The sequence below is a fragment of the Hydractinia symbiolongicarpus genome, chromosome 8 (genome assembly GCF_029227915.1).
Source record: "Hydractinia symbiolongicarpus strain clone_291-10 chromosome 8, HSymV2.1, whole genome shotgun sequence".
Lineage (NCBI taxonomy): Eukaryota > Metazoa > Cnidaria > Hydrozoa > Anthoathecata > Hydractiniidae > Hydractinia > Hydractinia symbiolongicarpus.
In genome coordinates, this window is record NC_079882.1 from 21019311 (window position 1) to 21041063 (window position 21753).

The 21753-nt window shown below is 34.6% G+C and overlaps 3 protein-coding genes across 3 annotated transcripts; all 3 read left to right on the forward strand.

Annotated features, from left to right (window-relative positions):
* The first annotated feature begins 262 nt into the window (after nucleotides 1-262).
* Nucleotides 263-6888, forward strand: LOC130654411 (protein cereblon-like). The gene is made up of 12 exons (XM_057456982.1): nucleotides 263-405; nucleotides 519-607; nucleotides 1628-1768; nucleotides 1860-1921; nucleotides 1994-2167; nucleotides 2292-2490; nucleotides 2756-2812; nucleotides 2888-2972; nucleotides 3375-3490; nucleotides 4468-4532; nucleotides 4615-4746; nucleotides 5929-6888. The coding sequence occupies exons 1-12, from the start codon at nucleotides 279-281 to the stop codon at nucleotides 6182-6184; spliced, it is 1503 nt and encodes a 500-aa protein (XP_057312965.1). The 5' UTR covers nucleotides 263-278; the 3' UTR covers nucleotides 6185-6888.
* Nucleotides 6889-9352: 2464 nt separating this feature from the next.
* Nucleotides 9353-11624, forward strand: LOC130654982 (cell surface glycoprotein 1-like). Its single transcript, XM_057457683.1, has 3 exons — nucleotides 9353-9513; nucleotides 9621-10997; nucleotides 11074-11624. Exons 1-3 carry the CDS (start codon nucleotides 9450-9452, stop codon nucleotides 11445-11447), a joined length of 1815 nt encoding a protein of 604 aa, XP_057313666.1. The 5' UTR covers nucleotides 9353-9449; the 3' UTR covers nucleotides 11448-11624.
* A 5834-nt stretch (nucleotides 11625-17458) lies between these two features.
* Nucleotides 17459-21722, forward strand: LOC130655098 (uncharacterized). The gene is made up of 10 exons (XM_057457799.1): nucleotides 17459-17495; nucleotides 19212-19287; nucleotides 19427-19457; nucleotides 19686-19730; nucleotides 19804-19953; nucleotides 20046-20116; nucleotides 20365-20473; nucleotides 21078-21116; nucleotides 21193-21237; nucleotides 21491-21722. The coding sequence occupies exons 2-10, from the start codon at nucleotides 19225-19227 to the stop codon at nucleotides 21628-21630; spliced, it is 693 nt and encodes a 230-aa protein (XP_057313782.1). The 5' UTR covers nucleotides 17459-17495; nucleotides 19212-19224; the 3' UTR covers nucleotides 21631-21722.
* Nucleotides 21723-21753: the final 31 nt, after the last annotated feature.

Consider the following 21753-nt stretch of genomic DNA (forward strand, 5'->3'; position numbering starts at 1 on the left):
GTTAGCACGCCATTTTTAAAGTATTTTCTACGTGACCTTATTGTGTAATTGGTATTTTTCTTGTGTAGTTCAGAACCTTAAAATATCAAAAAAAATGATATTAAAAAAATTAAAACCACCCCTGAAAATGACGAAAAAACCTGGAGTGGCTGCTAATGTTAATTAAAATGTAGACGTGTAAATGTAGACATATTAAGGAAATAGAAAATGTGTTTTCTTTATGATAAAAGTGTTTTTGATCTAACTTTCTGTAACTAGTAAAATTTACAATAAAAAAAATGTCAGAAGAGAATCCCGAAACAGATGAAGAAGAGGAGGAAGAGGTGCAGGCTTATGTAGATGTTTTGCAGGAGTTTCTTGCGCATGGTGAAGTGCAAGATATTGATGAAGAGGAAGATGAGGAGGGTAATGTATTGATATGCAATACAGATTTTTTAAAACTGGATTAATTTGGCTTTTTCGGTCGTAATTGATATAAAATGTTAAACTACAAAAGTTTTTTGTATTTTTTTTTGTAGGTGTACAGATTATGGATGACACAGATAATGAAGAGATGCAAGAAGAAGAAGGAACAAATTTTGATCCATCTCTGCCAACGTCCCATTCGGTAAATAATCTGTTAAATAAGAATATTGAATTTAAGTGAGAAAAATTATATGTGTTCTGACTAAAATTTTTCAACCTATTTGTAGCTTTAATGTTATTCTAATGGGCGTACCTTATTATTTTACAAACCTAAAATCTCCTTAATAACCTAAAATTTGGACCTAAAATATTGATCCTCCTAAAATATTGGTTCTATCAACGAATAAAAAAATAAGCGTTTTCTCCCTCAAAACTATGTACAACATAAATAAGTCCAAAATTCGTGTTTTAATCCTCGTGAAATCTTCAAAATTGTCTATGGTGACATTCCAATTTTTCAATTAGTAACTTTTTGTGACTTATTTCATATGAAAAAAATTGAGCATCTTGCAGGGCTGATGAATTATATTATATACATGATAACTTTAAGTTGAAATGAACAGCCTCTGTGACATTGAAAAATGAATGGGGTTGATTATTAGTAAATTTTATTTCCTTCTGAAATTTTGGCAAAATATAGACTAGTTTTTATAATTGTTTCAGTGTTTTTTCTTTAAATTTGACCCTTAAACCTCCTAAATTCTCCTAGATTTATGAAGTTTTTAATCTGTGATCACCCTGAAAGAGTGTATTAAACTGAATAAGCATGACTGTCAAAGTTTGTTTCACTACACGATAAAACAAATAAAAAGGGACAATATTAGAGCATCCACTCAGATGTTTGTGGTGTAAAAAATATAACAAATGAAAGAAAACGGTGACTTCATGTTTTAAGTCACTGTCATTGCTTTGTATGACTTAATACACTGATTTTTTTCGATTTGTGAGTTTATTAAATGGGTAATATAATTTCAGTTTTTTTTGTGAGAACACCCTGAGTTTTCGTTGATCTTAAAGGAAATCCAAACATTTTTTAAAGGAACCTTTTCCTGACCAAAAAAAACTACTGAAGCCTGTAAATCACTGTCATGTTTTATTCACAGTAGTCAATAAGTTGCTTTCTTACAATAGTTTTAAATTTTGCCTATTTATTTATGTTTAGTATATGGGTGCGGACATGGAGGAGTTACATGGGCGCACTGTGCATGCTGATGGTGAAATAGTGTTGCTACCATTGTTTTTTCTACCAGGTGTTGTTCTTGTACCTGGTCAAACTCTCCCTCTCAACCTCTTTCACCCACAGGTATGTGTCTTTACTCTAAAAATGTTACGTGTGCTATGTGAGCCACTTTTCGCCTGCCAACTTATGAACTGTCCCTTTTTTATCACTTTAGCCCATATCAATGATGAAAAGAGTGATAGCAGCTGATAAAACATTTGGGTTGATGATAGCTAGGTACTGAAACGTTTTCATTATTTTGTATAGTTTCCTCCAGTCCAATAATTTTAGATAAAATATGTTTTATAGGTCTCAGTCGTTCAGTAGGAATGACGATGAGAGAACATCATTTGCTTCTGTGGGCGTGACTTGTGAAATATACTCTGTGAAGGAGAGTGAAGAGTACGGTGTTGGCCAGCTTAGTATCAAAGCTGAAGGACGACAAAGATTCAAAATACTTAGCAAAGAAATGCAAATGGATGGGTTAGTACTTTCTTAAAATGTGTTTATAGCAAAGAAATGCAAATGGATGGGTTAGTACTTTCTTAAAATGTGTTTATAAGTTATGTATTTGTATTGTATCGTCTTGTACTTATTTTTTTCTTAGAGTAATAATGGGTAAAATTCAAATTCTACCTGACGCATACATATCTCCATATCCCCCATCCGCGCAAATATTTTCTCAGCTTCATCAACCAAATGCCATCAGAAGTCAAGTTGTAGCAAACAAGTTCTACGTGCATACACATCCCTGGATATTTGGCGAATCTCGTTACCTTGCTGGATTTAACAGGAGAACAGCTAAGGTGAGTAAACTTTCACTATTTTTATTCTTATCCCTTTAATAATAGCCGTATGTTGTCTGTCTCTGCGTGGATCCTCCCCCCCCCCTCTGAGTTAGAAAGACGTGCTACGGAAACACGAATATCAAATGCGATATATTTTTGTCCACCCTGTTGCGACGGGTAAATTTAAAGGATGTTCGAACCCGCGGATTTTTCTAACAACTAGTTTGTATGAATAATATTTGTTGTTTTGTCACATTGTAGTTTTTCTCTCCTCTTTCTGCAGACTTTGTGTACAAGCTTGACATCCATCCAAGGTTGGGTGTATCGTTTATACGACCCAGTAAGCGATTTGTTTTTTTTGTACTTGCAAAAACATTTTTGATTAGAACTTAGTTTTATTTTTTATTTTTGTTAGTATTTCTTGATGGATTGTTTGATAAATGAAATCCACAGTTGGAACCAAAACTTAAAATTTGAATCATTGCCTAAAACTCCAATTGGTATGGGCTTTTTTTTCCAAATCTGTCTTCTATGTACATCTAACAGGTTTTCTCATCGAATAACTGCAAATTTATTTCAGCTAGAGCTTTCTCAATAAATAATTATAATACGTTTATTTTTGCTTTGTTTTCTCAATGGATAACTCTAAATTTATTTTTTACTATAGATTTCCTCATACATAAAACTACAAATTTATTTTCTGCCGGAGTTTTCTCATTGGATAACTGCTAATTTATTTTCTGCTAGAGTTTTGGATAACTGCTAATTTATTTTTTGCTAGAGTTTTCTCATTGGATAACTGCTAATTTGTTTTCTGCTAGAGTTTTCTTATTGAATTTACTGCTAATTTATTTTCTGCTAGAGTTTTCTCATTGGATAACTGCTAATTTATTTTCTGCTAGAGTTTTCTCATTGGATAACTGCAAATTTACCTCTGACCAATGAGATGAAGATCGAATTGCTTGAAATTGACTCTGCTTCTTTGAGACTGCGTCGACAGATCGAAATTATGAACAAGGTATATTAATCGTCCTTCAACCACCTTTTTTTCTTTAAAGTTTAATTGTTACAGTATCCAAAAAATTTTCTGCTAGACAATCTTAATGAATCGTTTTGTGCAAAAACATCGCCGATCTTTCACAAAACTTCTTACTAGCAAAAAGTAAGAACTACAATAGGTTATCGTCGCGAGAAACACTTAGGAACAACGATTTTTAATAGTATCCCTTTTAAAGAGTTTTGATCCGAATCTTTTCCACGGTAACAAAGGTAACCCACAAGGAAGATACGAATTATAATTATTTTAATTATTTATTGCTTAAAGGATCAATAAAAGAACATCGACCGGGAAAAATAAATTATTCCGAACCAACTTACAACTCCGTGTCTGCTATCACCAGACATTTAAACAAGCAGACCCCAAAAAAGTATTCGCGTTCGAAAATGTCTGCTTCAGGGTGTTGTACTATAACTCATTTACTGGTCCGAACTAGGGTTCTGTTGGATTGGAAAATGAGACCAAAAATCTTTTATTTTCTTAAAAGTTGAAATTCTTAAATTCCCCTTGTGCTAATTTCATGTTTTAAAAAGTAGTTTTTACGCTTAAAAGGTGAGGGGTTAACTTTATAGGATATTGTCTGTAGTCTGTAAGTTTGAAAGAAGATTTGAAGATTTAAATAAAATGATTGTTGTTTAAGATGGACTTGTTCCTTACTTCGAGAAGCAACTCAATTTTGCCCGCTTGTTTAAGATGAGTTTGTTCTTACCCCGCTGCTTGTTGTTGAGATGGGTTCATGCCTCAAGAAATGTGCACCACCCAGGTTGTTCGAGGATATTCCTAATCTCGAGAAGTCTACGCCGTCTTGGGCGCTTGTTTAAGAATAAGGGTTTTATTACTTCGAGAATGCGCTTTTTAAAGACGTTATGTCAAATCGAAAATCAGCAACAGGAGCAACGAAACTTTGTTCAAATTGTTTTTTATTTTCATTTTTTCAGTGTGCGACAACACTAGCTTGTGATGAATGTGGAAGTATCATTGCTGATAAAAACGATTTATTCAGGTAACCGCTCGGTTGTTTGTCCAACTGACCACTCGTTACATATTTTGTAGCTAGGTTACACTGATAAAATTTCGTTATCTAGTTTATCAAGAAAGGGACCGATGGCAGCGTATGTCAATCCCGGTGGACATGTTCATGAAACTGTCACATTTTACAAAGCGAGAAACCTTTCACTAAGTGGTAGATCATCCACAGAATATAGCTGGTTTCCAGGGTTAGTTGTTATTTTGTTCATTCAGATGGCAATAATACGTGATTGCACTAATTTGTGGTCAACAAGGAAAAATTCAATCTAAATTGCGACAGGAACCAGCGCGCACGAAGAATCGTTTTTCCTTCTCTTTCTTCTATTGTTCTGACTTTTGGACGACGTCAATATCGTTAGAATGTAACTTTGCAATTCATATAGAATGTTCCCTTCTGGATTTGCACCATGGTATCGATTCATTATGTGTTTAGAAGACTTCTACTGTATTTTTCTCGAAAACTGTCAGCAATGAATATTTTTTAAATTAAAAATTTTTTTGCCAACTGGTAGCTCTTTAAAAATTAAATTTATCAAAAAAAATTATAAAAAAATGATTTTACTTTAGAGAGAAGTGGACAATTTTGACTTTTATTTGACTTTAGACATAATGTTGACATTTTAACCTCTGCACTGTAAATGCGCTGTTGTGTCGAATTTTTGAGGATTTTATTATAGTCCTTAACGCTAGTTTAGAAAGAATTACCAATTTCATATATAACTTCGGGATTTCAATATATCCCCGCCCACAGCTACAATATACTAAAGTAGAAATAATGCTACCTAAGAGTTGTAAACCTGTGAACGTGTAAAGGCTTGTGAACTTATAAAGGCTTCTCTTTTTCATTAAACCGTTTTTACGAGTATGAAGTGTGAACTTGGAGATTACTCTGTACCAATAATAGCGAGATTATTGTTAGGTAGTTCTTCAACCTATACATGTCTAGATTATTGCAGGTAATCTTCAACTTAGCGCAGATAGGTGTTCAATCCACGTGTTAGAACCAGTTTATATTTGTTATACACATGAAAGATTGTGGGAATCGAAAGTTGCGGATCAGGTGTTGAAAATAGCCAACTTTCAATTTCGGAATTAAAGGTTGATCAAGCAATGTGATTTAGTAATTGATATCCGTTATCTTTCTTTCATATTCTACGTTTAGTGGCTTTTTACGCGAGATTAACAACTAGATTTTAAACGAAGCAGGAATGAAAATGAAACGTCAATGCCAAAAATACACACTAAAGCATCCATTTTGCGTTTCCTGTTCCGCAATCTTGTAGTATATCTTGTCTGTAATCGTTAATTTGTTTTCTAAACTTTAGTTTCGCACAAATTTCTTTTTTAGTTTATACGATTTTTTTTTTTAGTTATGCTTGGACCATCGCCTCATGTAGAAATTGTCATAGTCATATGGGGTGGAAATTTACTGCTGCGAAAAAAGGACTTAGTCCAACAAAGTTTTGGGGTTTAACACGAGCTTCTTTGACTCCAGTTTACAAGGAAGTAAAAGTCAGTGGGGAAGATGAGATCATTCATGTGAATGAGGAAGCTACTAGTCTAGAAGAATCCACTAGTCGAGAAGAATCCACTGTCAACCCTGTGCAGTATGAATCATCAATCTGAGTGTGTTATCTCGACAATGTAATGGAAGTATAAGCGTGAAGAACAGTGACACTTTATCTTGATGAGGTCACGCGTTCGTAATTTGATAAAATGATAAAACTTCTGGTCAAATGAGAAGGTTTGACTCACAAAGAAAGTATTGATTAAAAAAAACTTCGTTAAAGGTAGTTTCCACTGCTATTAAGGAATTAAGTTTGTTAACAATAGCCCTAACCCAACCTTTGTACACAATGCACGTACTTCTCGTAACACACATATGTACAATATATTGTACAAATGTAACCACGACGTACAATGTAATGTGACTTTGAACCTAGTAATTTTTATTAATTAAATCGGTTTAATTTGATGAAACTAGTAACAACAGATCCCTTCAAATCAATTTCAAAAAAATTTAATACCACTTTAACCGCATTAAAGCATATAAAACGTGTTTATATCTTTTTGTGTATGTTTCAATTTTTTGAGTACTGCATACCAGTCCCTACAATTAATTACGAAGTGCGATATATACAGGACGGGCGATCACGTGGATTTTTCACGGGTTGACTAGTTCCATATATTTTGCAGTGAAAACTTTTTCCAGTTATACTTTCCTCAAGTAACTTAATTTCGGCGGAAAATTTTTAAAGCCCGCTTCGGTAATTCTTTCTCCTCCATATTGTAATAGTTTTTTGTTTAAACATATTTCGGATTTAATCCCATTTTGACGTCCTTATTTTGCTCCAACGTGGGTGACTTGTATGAAAGTGCCGAACTATGGGGGTTAAACAGTAGCTATACCCGAGCTTTCGCTTCCAAAGACTTCATTTCGAATTGGAGCGACGAATCCAACGTTACGGCTTAAAATTTACAAAGGTAGAGAAGGCAAGTTTTTATCATTTTTTTAAAAAAAATATTCAAGTTTTATTATCCAGATGTTAATTACAAAAAATGGTCCAAGTTAAGGGGAAACGTAGAATAAACGTTTTTCTCCCTCGTCATCACTTTTTTTGTAAAATGATTCTAATTATTTTGATATTAAAAATTTGCTGCGTGCTTGCGACAAAAAAATGTTTTGGTTGACAAAATAGACGAACAATACTCGCGGAAATTATGTTTTTGTTCTTCTAAATGAAACTTATTTACGAGGAAATCTTTTTCGCCTTTCGCCTTAAAGGTGTAAACATCTCGCAAATTCAAGTTCATTCTTTTTTTTATAAGAATATGCTGTAAGAATTTTTGACTGGAATTTGTGTTCAGAACAATAGAGATATAAGAAAAATGAGCAGCCTGATTAGAGTTTATATTCTCATAAAAAATAGCGTGTAGTTGACTTGAGTTATTCTCACAAAAATATAACGAATTATATGCGCAAATTTTGATACCCTGAAAATAGTTCTTCGATGTTTTTCCTATACATAAAACAGAGTACTGAACACTTTAAGCTTGGACCTCATATTGCAAAAAAAAAAAACTTTGTAAAAAGGAATTTTTATAAAAGAATAAAAAATATCAAGTGAGCAACCTTGTTGTCAATCCTTCAAATCTTACTTTAACAAACTATGACATTCACTTCTAAACAAAGGACTAAAAATGTGTTCCAACACCTAAAAATAATAAATCCCGTGTGCACACAGCGCTAGCGTTCGCTCAGTTACGAAACTGCATGTCCACAAAATATTTTTACCACAATCCACGACTACGGGCGGCCCTTCACCGGCGGTCGAATTGGAAATGCACTTGAACCTAAAAACAACACACTTCTAAAACATTTTCAATCCATCCAAATGGATGTAAACACGTTCGCAAAAGAATTTCCTTTCCAGAAGGATCATAAAGATTATAGTCGTTAGGACTTCGCCAGTCTGAGAAACCTTTCAAAAAATAATGAAATTATAATTAAAAAAAGCCGATAAAGATGGCTCGTCATTATAAACAGAAATGATGATGGATTAAATGAAAATGTTTGCTTACAACCGCTTCTACACAAGTTTCAATCCTACATAAAGGATACCAAACACTTCATTGAACGTATTATAAATATAATCTTACAACCTCGTCCCCAGGGTCTTGTGGCCCCGAGCTGTTACTACGGAGTTGCCAACAATGACACCTTTTTGCCGTGATCAACTTTATCTAGTGTTAAATCTTTGCAAATGCTTAGGGCGCTATACCTCGGGAGTTGGTTGGTAAGATGATAGAATCAATAGTAACCGCAAACATGAGATTTTTATGTTTCACTCTATACACATCAGGAAGAAGTGGATGAGTATATTCACTTTATGGAAAAGTTTCAACATGAACTACCGAGCTTTACACGTAATAACAAAGTTATGAGTGTATTATTCTCTTTTATATTGGAAATTTCCAGTTCCTAAATCAAATATACTTTCAACTAATAGAAACCGCTATTAAGTTGCACCATCATATGCATCTTTGTTTCTCGCTCTATTTGAAAAAACCTATATATTTGAACGGTTTCTAGATCTTCTTACAACTACATGGAGGTTTTATGAGAGTTTGACCGTCGTTTCATCCGTTCCCAAGAAAAGTGTCCATTGTAAAGAGGTGTCCGCTATATAGGATGTCCGCTATAAGGAGAGGTTTCCTGCATGTGTACACCTTGTCACGGGGATCCTCTACCCCTGAACCGTTATTGGAGGGCATCTTGTCCCCAGGGTCCATCGGCCCCTCATCTGTTTTTACGGAGAGTAATACCCTGTGTGAACGAGGTTGCTGCAGTAATTAAAAACGGTTTAAATACGTTCTTAATGGCATCAATCTTGTTCCCAGGGCTGACTCCTTTTTTCTTATAATCAAAAGGCTAAGGTAATTACTTGCTTCGGTCATTCAGTAAGGTTAAGAATCAAAGACCCAATGCGTAGTTTTTTTTAATTTTCTTTTTTGAACTCTTCTCTTCTCTGTCAACCTGTTTTATTTTAGGCATCTTTTTGTCTCGTTTATCTCACTAAGGTGTGGTCTGCATCGTTTTAAATAAAAGAGTTGGCTATAGATGACGCTTGAATGACTCTGTAATTTCGTAATTACACTAACTATTTGTTGTGATCGGCAACTTAAACTACCTTTTGTATTTTTAGTAAAAAATAATTCCCTTTTGAATCACATAATAACCGCATTCTTTACAGTCATTTTTTAACAATACAGCCTTTTTATAACTTTAATTAGGAATCTAATCAAGTGGAAAGTATATGCTCAGGACGTTTTCAGGACAAAAACAACTGCAGCTTGTGAAATTCATTCTTGAAGTAGCGCAAGTAACAAAATGTTGAGAGTTGCAGTGCTTAATCTATTGGTGGCAGCAAGTTTGGGGTATTTTCTTCCACGAGGTATGTACTATTTTGTTTTATCATGATATTAAATTCTTCATGCCATCCTGGAAGAAACTGGAAGAAATTGAGTCGTAAACATTGGAATTTAATTACTTATATTTTAGAAAACTACCCTAACCATCGACAACTATATGAAGATTATCGCAGAAGGGAACCACAATTAACAAGGTCTGATAACTTTAGGCACCCTTTCTACAACTTTGAAGAATATAAACAGGACCCTAATCCCAGAGGATACCAATATGAAATCCCGTTCAAAACGAATGAAAACGCTGATCCTTCTCTCCGCCGACATCCATTCTTATATAAAGAAGACATAGAAACACCGGTCAGAAAGGACGAACTTGTCAGAAAATTCAACGCCGCAGCTGACAAGAAGGACGAGCCTGTACCTGTGAAACAAGACGAGCCTGTACCTGTGAAACAAGACGAGTCCGCTCCCGTCAAGAAAGACGAGTCCGCTCCCGTCAAGAAAGACGAGCCGGCACCCGTCAAGAAAGACGAGCCGGCACCAGTCAAGAAAGACGAGCCCTCACCCGTCAAGAAAGACGAGCCCGCACCTGTCAAGAAAGACGAGCCGGCACCCGTCAAGAAAGACGAGCCGGCACCCGTCAAGAAAGACGAGCCGGCACCCGTCAAGAAAGACGAGCCGGAACCCGTCAAGAAAGACGAGCCGGAACCCGTCAAGAAAGATGCACCTATCAGGAGGGGTGAACTCATACCCCCTCCGGGAGACGCGTCTCTCCCTTTCAGAAGTCAATATCGACAACATGGAGATGTACCTGCCTCTTTCAGGAGACAATATCGCCAACAAAACTATAAATATGACGATTTTATTAGACCCCCTCAGGGAGACGCGTCTCTCCCTTTCAGAAGTCAATATCGACAACATGGAGATGTACCTGCCTCTTTCAGGAGACAATATCGCCAACAAAACTATAAATATGACGATTTTATTAGGCACCAATATGCTTACCAAGATTACAGACGACTTCCACAATTTGCAAACTCGGAAGACAACAGTCGCTCGCGTTACGATTCTAAACGATACTTACCTGAAATTAAGGATGCACCAGCCAAGGAAGATGCACCAGCCAAGGAAGATGCACCAGCCAAGGAAGATGCACCAGCCAAGGAAGATGCACCAGCCAAGGAAGATGCACCAGCCAAGGAAGATGCACCAGCCAAGGAAGATGCAACAGCCAAGGAAGATGCACCAGCCAAGGAAGATGCACCAGCCAAGGAAGATGCACCAGCCAAGGGAGATGCACCAGCCAAGGGAGATGCACCAGCCAATGAGGTAGCGGCAAAGAAAGATACACCTGTAAAGGATGAACCATCAAAAAAAGGCGAAGGAGAATCTACGTATGTCAATCTTTTTAGTGACAGTAAAGAAGATGTTACTCCTGAAGTTAACCTGTTAAAAGAAGAAAAAAAAAAAGAAGTTGTGTTACCAAAGCGCTTAGCACACACTGAAGACGGTAAATGTCATTCTGCAATTATTGTTTGTTTTTCGGTTACATGATTATCAATTCTTCATTATTTTGTTGTTTTTAGCTCAGAAAAGAAGGATGAACAACGATGATGAAATTTCAAAAGATGTGATAAGTTTAGGAAAACTTTTTAAAGATAAAGAACGAGACACAAAACAACATGAAGCAAGAAAGTATAACACACTGGCTGACAATCGCCGACTCCCTGCGTCACATGATCAAGATGCTGACACACAGCGTCGTACTGGTGCAATCTTAAGACGTCCTTTTGAACGTGACGCAAGGAATGACATGCGAAGATTTTATCGCTTACCTAGTCGAGATTTTATCCGACAAAACAGTCCTTTCTCTCAACGCACGTATGATAGTGACACTAGAAATGACATGCGACGATTCTATCGCCTACCTAGCCGGGACGCCATCCGCCAAAAATATTAACGTAGAATCATTCAACAATACGTAAATATTGTCACACCTACTGACTGTATTTTTTTTTAATTGTACCTCTTTTAGTTAACTAAAAAGTTTCTTAAAAACAATGTTATTTAAAGACTGTAATAGATTCACTCGCCAAATAAATCGTAGTCCTAAGTTTCAGAACAGCGACACTTAAAATTCTTGTAGTATTGATTGACTAACCCTTTAGGCCCATTGTGCACATAACTGTAAACCTAACGCATTTAGGACGTTTCCAACGCACCCCCTTTCCCTCTTCCATTTCTTTTGTACTTTCTAAATTAAAATTTTGCAACTTCTTATCATTTTGTTTTTACGCTTGTTTTCAATAGTGATTAACAGTTAGCGCGTAAAAAATCGGACAAATTAGCAATGGCTTGCCCATGCAGCACTAACAGGCAAGATTATTTGCAACTGAAGGGAAAAATGTTTGCGAAACTTTTTTTTGTGGATAGATGGTCCTGAGATTGTTTATTTTGCGGAATTCGTTTTTAAGCAATCAAAAAATGGATGGAATACCATCATACATTCTAACAGCAAAAACCTGCTAAAATTTGTTGAAACACATCAACAGAAAATTGACTGATGTCAGAAATAACGTAATACCCTTAAAAGGGAACTCTCTGAGGGAGAATTTACAGCCCTTAATAACACTCTTTTTTATCATAATTAAAGCAAAGCACGCTTGATAATAGAAAATGTGAACACAACAAATATAAAGTTGTGCTGAGATACAACGTTTCTTTTCGTATATCATTGTATACAACAAAAAAACCACGGTTGTAACAACAATCGTTCTTACCATCAATCACGAGTTTAACAGCAACAACGATATCAACAACAACAATAACAACAACAATAACAACAAGAACAACAACAACCACGGTTTCAACCACCATAACAACACACACACACCCTCGTCTCCAGGGTTTTCGCCTTCTTGATATGACAGATGATAATACACTCAAATTACTTGAAAACACAATTTCCGCTTCATAATTTCTTTTAACAATCCTTTTATGTTTCTACTATTTAGAGCTATTTCATGACGTCATCATTTCGCATTCACCGTCATCTCTCATATCAAGAAGGTAAAAAAATTCTCGGGACGAGGGTGCAACACACACAATTTCCACAAAAAACATGCGCAACACGCACCTTAACAACTACCGCTAAACGAGTACCCATTAACAATAATGGGTCATATCATATGATAAGAGAGAGCACTGAGGACTTTGAGCTTGGACCCCATATTGCAGTAAAAAGGAATATTTATAAAAGTATAAAAAACAAACAAGTAAGCAACCTTGTTGTACTCCTGAACAAGCATTTCCACAAAATATTTTATTTTTACCACAATCCACGACTACGGGCGGCCCTTATCACCGTTGGAACTTGAAAACTGAACTTGAACCTAAAAACAACACACTTTTAAAATATTTTCAATCCATTCACATGGATGTAAACACGTTCGCAAAAGAATTTCCTCTCTCAAAGGATCATATAAATTATAGTCGCGAGGAACTCGCAAGTCTGAGAAACCTTTCCAAAAATAATGAAATTATAACTAAAAAAAGACGATAAAGGTGGCTCAATCGTCATTATAAACAAAAATGATGATGGATTAAGTCAAAGATCACAAATATAAACAGCTTTATTGAAACTCTACTTTATTATCACAAAATAGAGAGAAACACAGCTAAATTTATAAAACCAACCGTGCATACCCGAATGCCGCTTTTCTACATATCACCTAAAATTCATAACGACAGCAATCCTGGTAGACCTATTGTATCAACTGTAAACTCACCTACTGAAAATATATCTGAATTCTTAAATATTTGCTTTTTCAACCACTTCTTCCGAAGTTACGATGCTACATAAAGGATACCAAACACTTCATTAAAAGTATAAATGATCTATCTAATATAATCTTACAGCCTCGTCCCCAGGGTTTTGTGACCCCTGAGTCGTTATTACGAAGTGGCCAGTAATGACACTTTTTTGCCGCTATCAATTTCATCGCTAAGGCAAAATGCCCTGGGAACGAGGTTGATAATCTTAGTACTGGCTGACATGGCAGTAAAAATGTGATGTAAAAACTCCCGCTTGGTATCAAAGTATGTTTTTTGTCTGGTTTGCCATATTATTTTTTTTTTTTATAAAAGAAGAAATTATATTCAAACTTTTGCCGTTTTTAATTTTTTTATTTAGGTCACGTGGCTGCTTAGAGGTGAACAAAGTGAACAAACTTTTCCACTTATTTTCTAGTGATAAATCTTTGCAAATGCTTAGTGCAAAGTTTGAAATACCTTAGACCAAAATTTTTTTCTCTATATCCAAGGTAAGATGAGAGAATTGATAGTAACCGCAAACGGGAGATTTTATGTAATATTTTAACGCCGTGTGACGTCACTTTATACAAACATACCACATGAGGAAGAAGTGCACGAGTGTATTCCCTTTATGAAAAAGTTTCAACATAAACTACCGAGCTTCACACGTAATAACAAAGTTCTGCCCGAACTATTCTCTCTTATATTGGAAAACAACTATTTCGAGTTCCTCAATCAAATTTTCTTACAACTAATAAAAACTGCTATGGAACTAAAGTTGCACCGCCATATGCATCTTTGTTTCTCGCTCTATTTGAAGTAACGCATATATTTGAACGGTTTCCAGATCTTCTTACAACTTACGTTTTTGGATATACGAAAAATCTTTGTATAACAGAGATGAGATAGCTAAATGAAGATCGTGCGACTTCAGACGCTTTCTTAGATAATATTTTTTTCATATGGGAATATGAAAAAAATAAACTGAAGGAATTATTCATGTCTCTCAATTCAGTACACAAAACAGTAAAGCTTTAAATTTAAAAAGAAACAGAGAAACTCAAAACAAAACTAACTCTTACCATCCACACCACATTAAGCAGAGCATTGTTTACTCACAAGCACTGTGCTATCGTATGATAACACAAAAACAACTAACTGTTCTGTAGGGAATTGAACTAACGGAAAGGCAACCTACTTCTACGTGGATACAAATTCAATATGGTTAATTAATTTTTTTGGATTTAAACATGAACTAGGAGGTTGTTCTTCATAATAAGATATGCAAACAAATCACGAACAATGTTAACAAAATAATAATAGAAGAAGTAAATAAACTGGTAAAGCCAGAAGCAACTACACCTCTAACGACATTGTGCTTTTTGTACCTAACCACAGAGGTTTTCTGCCTCTTAAAAATATTCTGAACGACACTGGTCAATTGTTACAAACGACCGGGAACTATATAAAGTATTTCTAACAAACCTTTTTATTGCATTCAAAAGATATAAAACCATCCATGAACACCTAAGCCAGACAAAAATGAGAACGGGCGACGAGAGATCTCTGAACGAAACATCTTTGTAATTTGAACTTAAATTTTTTTATGACAGAGTACACTTTCCCGAATTTCATGAATTATAATAATTATGACGTCATCCAAATTTTTATAATGGTTCTGTGCTCTTCAAATAAGGATATTCAGATAGAATATTAAATTATCATGACAAATATGAAGTTGTTAGAGCAATATAATATTCTGGTTGGATTTTATTTAGATTTAAAGAAAATAATTATTTTAAAAATGAGGCTATTCTTAGGATGCTCGACCATATGAATGGTTTGACCGTAACTTTCTGCTGGGAATTGAGGCATTCAACGAACAGACATATTTACAAAATTAGGTAATTTGTTATACCTTTTGCTAAGGAGGTTAGGGATAAGAATCATTTTTCGCATCGACCTCTTTAATTGAGTTTGGCATAATTAGGAAATTCGGGAAAGGTCTATTACGTATTTATAATCTACACATTGTGACAATGTGTAGATTATAATTGTGTTCATATAAAATTGTGTTCATATAAAAATTAAATTGTGCTTTTATTAGCTATATATTACAAGTCTTTAAGATAAGAATCATAATAAAGCATTATCTTCTTACCATGAAGCAATTGCAGAACTCCATAAGTCTTTCGTCAACAACAACCACTTTGGAGAATAACTCTCCGCATTGACATTTCTAGCTAGCTATATATTGTTTCGTTATCTAAGCAACTGTAAATATCTTTTTGGCATAAAAGACTTGATTTAATGTAATAACTTTACGTATATTTCTTGCACGTTTAAAAAATTATTGTATCTCATTGCAGCATATATGTGAGTAAGTCACCATGCCTGGTCAAATTTTTAGTCTTGCATGCTTTCGGAAAAGCCCTTGATTGCTTTCATTTGGTCCAAAAAACCCATTGGTTGTTATTATTTGTTCCAAAAAGAAACCCTCCTAATTGCTTTCGTTTGGTCCGAAATACAAATTGCGCAAAATCGGTTCCAAAAAAATTCAAGATTATTGAAAAATGCGTGCTGTGCCACACACTTCTGTAAATATGGGACAAAGTCTTCAGTTTTTTGTAAAGCAATCAGGATACGTTATTTCGGCCAATGAAAATCGATTTCAAGTCAGTCGCAATTTTCTGTATCCATCAACTCAGTCACAGAAGAAAAAGGTCTGTAAAGTAAATACAACGGTCGCAGGGACGAGGGACCACCGTACCCTAATGCTTTATAATCCTCTGGAAAAATTTATGTCAGTAATATTTTAACGTCGAAAATCAAAAATTATGTCAGAGATATTTTAACGTCGATGGAAATTCCATTCTGACGGCTAACTCTATCCCACTCCTCTAAAAATATATTTTGTGGCTCCTATATAATTTTCCTGTGAAATTTAAAAATAGTCCAACTTCATCCCAAGCGCTTGCCAATTTTTTTCTTATATTTTGAACAACCAATTATTTACGTTCCGTTCAAACGCAAAAAGATCACCAAGCCCTGGGAACGAAGTTGTGAAAATTTCAGTTTAGATTGTTTCATTCCACCCTACATATTTTTAACGCCTCCTAATTATTCTCTAGGACATTCAATACTGTTTCATACTCACTTTAAACTGCTGTTTTATTCTCCTATTTTCTATCTATCTTTTACGTTGTTTTATTTCTATCTTAGCTTTCTTGACAGGGTCCATATGGGGGGTACCGTGCAGCATGTAAAATTGTTGTTGTTGTTGTTGTTGTTTTTGTTGTTGTTAAGTATCTTGAATCATTTAAAAAGATCACAGAATTTTTTTAATGAGAGATTGTATGAACGACGCTAGTGTTTCGTCATAAGACTCTTATCTTGAAAAGCAATTTCTTAAAATCTTACACCATCTTATACGGTAAATATTAGCATTAGAGGTATCACTTTAAATAGAAAAACATACTTATATCCGTATGGCTGCAATGATCACTCTTAAACAACCAATCAAATTATTCGCGGCGTTGTGTGTGAATCAAACTAAAGAGGAAGAAATAATAGCTTTTTCCAAAAAAAACCTACTGCGTCAATAGTTTATCTACATAATTATTTTCTTCTCATCTATGACGTGTTTGTGAGAATAGAAACGAGAAGGAACTGGCTTTTTTTCGCATAGCTGTGATTGCGGTGAATTCTTAACGTAAAATCTATAAACAAAGTGGAACTATTGCACCCCTCTTTTATATACTAAAACAATGTTAAAGGCCGTCCAAAGGCATCTCTAGTTCGAAGTTATTTAAAAATTTGAATAAAAGTGTATCTAGATTGGAAGGAGATGAATCGGGACGGAAAAGGTATCTCGCGGCCGAAAGTTATATAGACCATTTGTTAATTCTTTTTTTCCACATCTTACTTGATATATCTTAGCCGTAGCTTAAACTTAATTAAAATGGAATCCATAATATGTTTAAATATATGTAAATCTCCAATGTTATAGAGATACTTTTTCCGGTTGTTATAGAGAGTTTTATTTTAGTAACATTTTCCGGCAACATCAATAAGAGAGGAAAAATCTAACAATTTCCTTCTTCCTCTTGAATTGGTATAAATAGGAAAAAATGAGCTTTTCGAAGTTCATAAACGTTTGTGTGGATGATCAAGTGTGGAAAGACATTCTAAACAGGTAATAATTTTTACAACTGATGTAGTTAGTTAGTGTCATCATGTGTACTGGAAATTTACCAGTTGGCAAGCTTGACAATAATCAAATTGAAGATAGTACCATTTTACAACTCTTGTTTACCATGCTATTCTGGCTATGAGTCTTGGTGTTCATTTTACGTTCCTTGATGATGTCCATGTGACGACTCTTGCTGTCCATGTTACAACTTTTGTTTATGTTACGATTCTTTTGTCCATGTTACGATTATTGTTGTCCATGTTACGACTCTTGCTGTCCATGTTACAATTTTTGTTTATGTTACGATTCTTTTGTCCATGTTACGATTATTGTTGTCCATGTCACGACTCTTGCTGTCCATGTTACAATTTTTGTTTATGTTACGATTCTTTTGTCCATATTACGATTCTTTTGTCCATGTTATGATTCTTTTGTCCATGTTACGACTCTTGCTGTCCATGTTACAATTTTGTTTATGTTACGATTCTTGCTGTCAATGTTACGATTCTTTTGTCCATGTGACGATTTTTGCTACCCATGTTACGATTCTTGCTGTACATGCTACAATTCTTTTGTCCATGTTACGATTATTGTTGTCCATGTTACGACTCTTGCTGTCCATGCTATAATTTTTGCTCATGTTACGGTTTTTGCTATCTATGTTACGATTCTTGTTGTCCATGTTACGCTTGTAACTAAATTCGACTAAAAGCTTTGATTTTAACAGCGTTGTGTGATTTAAAAATAACTTCAGAGTAAGATGAAAAAATATTCGAAAAGATGCACACTAAACCTCCGTGCAACTATTTCATTGGAGAAAAAACGTATGAAGGATAATACCCAATGCTTATCTACTCAAACTTTATTTATAGAAAAAGAGTATCTTTATCATACACACAAACAAATTTATCATTACTATGTCACTGAGTAATTAAGTTTAGCTAGGCATATAATATTCCAAATCTAATACAAAGACTCACATAGCTAGATATGCCATGAGGCTAATCTGGAGATAATAGTTAAATAGTCAATAGCAGTGAGAAACTATAATCCAAGGATAAACAAACTAATCAACAAAAAACAAACAATTTTCACATTCTGCATTGAAACGTATATGTTACGGGGAATATGATAAATTGGGGAATTATGTTATTCTATGTTTACTAGGCTTTATAACACTACCTAAAACCCGGTTAACATGCATAATTTCCGGATTTATCACAAACCCCCGTAACATAATGAAATTCTGCATTCAAATATAAATATATTAAGTATTTCTCCAGAAATGCTTAAAACAAACGAATGCCACTGACCTTCCCCAAACCTTGTCCCCCGGGTCTTGTGGTCCCTGAGTTGTTTAAAAATCATTAGAAAGGCAAAATGCCCTGGGAACAATGTTGTTCCTCCTCCAGATCAGACGACACGATCGTTATTGGAAGAAGTATTATTAACATGAAAACAGACATAATACTGAAAACACTTCCTTTGTTTTGTCTTTCTGTAAGTATGATTGTAGAAGATTTGCCACTTTAATTGCCTTTTTTTAGTTGCATCATCGATCCTGTCAGTAAGTTAGAATGTCGCGTACTTCCATTATTTGCGTTCGTCCATGTTAGTAACAGATTTCTGAGAGATTAATTAACCATAATGCATTGATTGTTTATTGTTGATATCATTAAAAGTTGCTGATAGCTAAACAATTTTCTGGATTTTTTGTAGTTATTGATCGAAAATGTGTACAAAGATCTTCGCTTTCAGCTTATTTGTTACAAGCTGTATCGCAGCACCTTTTAAAGTAAGTTGCTTGATAATACTCTTTTTTCAATGCATACATGGCATCCAAGATCACCAATACTAAGTAATTTTATAGTTTAGCGCGTATATTTAAAATACTGTTTTAATAAACTTTTCTAATGAACTTTTTATTCTTTCAGAATATTCAAAACAGTACAGGATTTCAACAAGGTAAGGAGAATATATATTGCATTAAATATTATTGCAGGCTTCATTTAGGTCCTCAGAAAACACAATTTCCATCCGCAGTATTCTTTTTTCTTCCAGCAAACTATTAATGTGTGTGTGAAGGGGAAGGTGTTTGGGAACGTATGTGGGAGGATGGTTGTGTGGAGGTGGGGGGAAGGGTTTTGTTGTTTTGATACACCCAATTAAAAATGTTCAACTTTTTAATTGCAGGATTGTGCCAGATGGGTGGTTTTATTAGTCATTACGTTTACAATGGTATGTTTCATACGATAAAACACAAATCTGTATGCATCAATAACACAGTAAAAACTAACATTAATCTATGTAGGGTTAACAATGAAAGATGAAGACTTCCATTTTTTGCAAAATTGTGAGACGAAAAATTGCGTTGGAGGTATTGAAAATATGGGACTCATGTATGCTGAAAATAGGGAGGAAAAGATGTTAATCCTGCTTCATATTCGAATGAAAAAAGATGGTATGTGAAAGCATTTACAGTACTGTCTCTTCATAACCTCTAAAGCCATATTGCATGCATCGGTTTTGATCGGAGAAAATGATTTTTTCTAGCCTGTTGGGGATTTGTTTTACAAGTTACCGATGATTTGGAACAAAATAGTTATTACTTTTTTGGAAAACACGTGAGTTTGTCGCTGTTGTTGTTGTTGAGATCAACTTAAATTGTTTACATTTATCAACGTCACTGGATCGCATAAGCAAAATATAAAGTAAAAAAGTAGTCTTTACACAAACATGTGGTGTTTCGCTCCAAAATTTAAAACCTCTCTGCCATTTTTACCTTTTCAAGCCTTTTTTAGCTAATGCAGTGGAGAAAGGCTTTATTTAAACAGCAGTTGTATTTACTTCAGTAACCCTTTTCATCTTTCAGGTGTCAACCTTCACCAAAGAAATTTACTTCCGCCTCGGATTCAGATACAACTTTACTGTGGTGCCATTGCCAACTGGAACACCATTAACAATCTTGACAAAAGCACCTAGTAAGCCTACCTTATTAATTCAATTTTTGTTAGCCAAAATTTTTGCCGGGCCTAATTTTTGTCACTCTCCCAACCTTTTGTGACTTAGGGCCGACAAAAAATTGAACTGACGACTAATTTGGACTATTTTCATAATTTAAAAACCCAAAAACTTTTAGTAAGGTAATTGACATTAAAAAATAAAAGTTAAGTTTTGGACATTTAAAAATTGCCATGGAGCCATTCTTTATTGTCTTAGTAATATTCTCCATATTTGATAATGTTGAACAAAATAGATAAAAACAAATGTATAAATCTTTAAATTTATGAAATATCTTAACAGGCCTTAATTTTCCTTAATCCCAGTTCATCGTCGGCCTAAACTGTTAGCTCTAGATTTCTTCACCTTATGAAATTTCGTCACATACAGGCAATAATGTTAAGCTCGATAAGCGCTAGACGTCAAAAAACTCGTTCTTATGCTTGGAAAATCATTGTGCAAGATGCTAAGAGTCCGACCTACGCGTTAACTAGATACAATACTAAAGGACCAGCTCTTTTAATTCGAATAAGTTAAAATTATAAAATGTTGGTATGGCACTTCAATGATTTTCTTTCGTTGTAGCGGCATGTGAATTGGAAGTGCTTCGAAATATAAATGAAAGTAAGTAGAAAAACTTGCCTTCGTAAGGCATTAACTTTTTACATTTTTAAAACATTTTTTTATCATTTGGTTTTAGGATTACAGAAGAAAACGGGATTATTTGAAAACTGTCACCCTCCAAGTAAGTATAATAAATTCCTAAACAAGTTTAAACTAGGCGGTTGGAAATCATTTGCTGATTAAGTGTGTGTGAATACCATTTCGGTATTTCTCAAATCTTTGAGCCGTAGTGGAGTGGGAATGACTATTCCACCACAGTTCCAAAAATCAAATTTTTTATATACCCACAAAACAATCAATGAAGAAAATAAATAGGCAGAGACGCAGGATTATAATGATCGCAAAATTTATTGCTCCATATTTTTTTTTGTTAGAATACAGTGAAAGAAGAGAAGTTGCTGAAAGAATTTGTAAGTTATCACGAAATGCCAGGAAGCGATTAAGGTTGACGAAACATTTAAAAGAAGAAAATTGCAAGTTTGTACCTCTGGTCGGTAAAGTTACAATAGCTTGACATGTAAAAGCGAAAATTATTTTCAAAGAGAGTTCTCGCAACTTGAAAACTTTTATTTTTAATATTGAACAATTGTAATTTGTTATATGTAATGTTCTGCGTGTAAAAAAGTAAGTACCTTCT

Excerpts from the sequence above, each read along its gene's own strand:
- LOC130654411 (XM_057456982.1), top strand. The coding sequence starts at position 279 with ATGTCAGAAGAGAATCCCGAAACAGATGAAGAAGAGGAGGAAGAGGTG. Across the intron at positions 2,973-3,374 it reads ATTGCCTAAAACTCCAATTG|AGTTTTCTCATTGGATAACT; the intron begins GTATGGGCTTTT and ends ATTTTCTGCTAG. Across the intron at positions 4,747-5,928 it reads GAATATAGCTGGTTTCCAGG|TTATGCTTGGACCATCGCCT; the intron begins GTTAGTTGTTAT and ends TTTTTTTTTTAG.
- LOC130654982 (XM_057457683.1), top strand. The coding sequence starts at position 9,450 with ATGTTGAGAGTTGCAGTGCTTAATCTATTGGTGGCAGCAAGTTTGGGG. Across the intron at positions 9,514-9,620 it reads GGGGTATTTTCTTCCACGAG|AAAACTACCCTAACCATCGA; the intron begins GTATGTACTATT and ends CTTATATTTTAG. Across the intron at positions 10,998-11,073 it reads CTTAGCACACACTGAAGACG|CTCAGAAAAGAAGGATGAAC; the intron begins GTAAATGTCATT and ends TGTTGTTTTTAG.
- LOC130655098 (XM_057457799.1), top strand. The coding sequence starts at position 19,225 with ATGTGTACAAAGATCTTCGCTTTCAGCTTATTTGTTACAAGCTGTATC. Across the intron at positions 19,954-20,045 it reads TATTCGAATGAAAAAAGATG|CCTGTTGGGGATTTGTTTTA; the intron begins GTATGTGAAAGC and ends GATTTTTTCTAG. Across the intron at positions 21,238-21,490 it reads TGAAAACTGTCACCCTCCAA|AATACAGTGAAAGAAGAGAA; the intron begins GTAAGTATAATA and ends TTTTTTTGTTAG.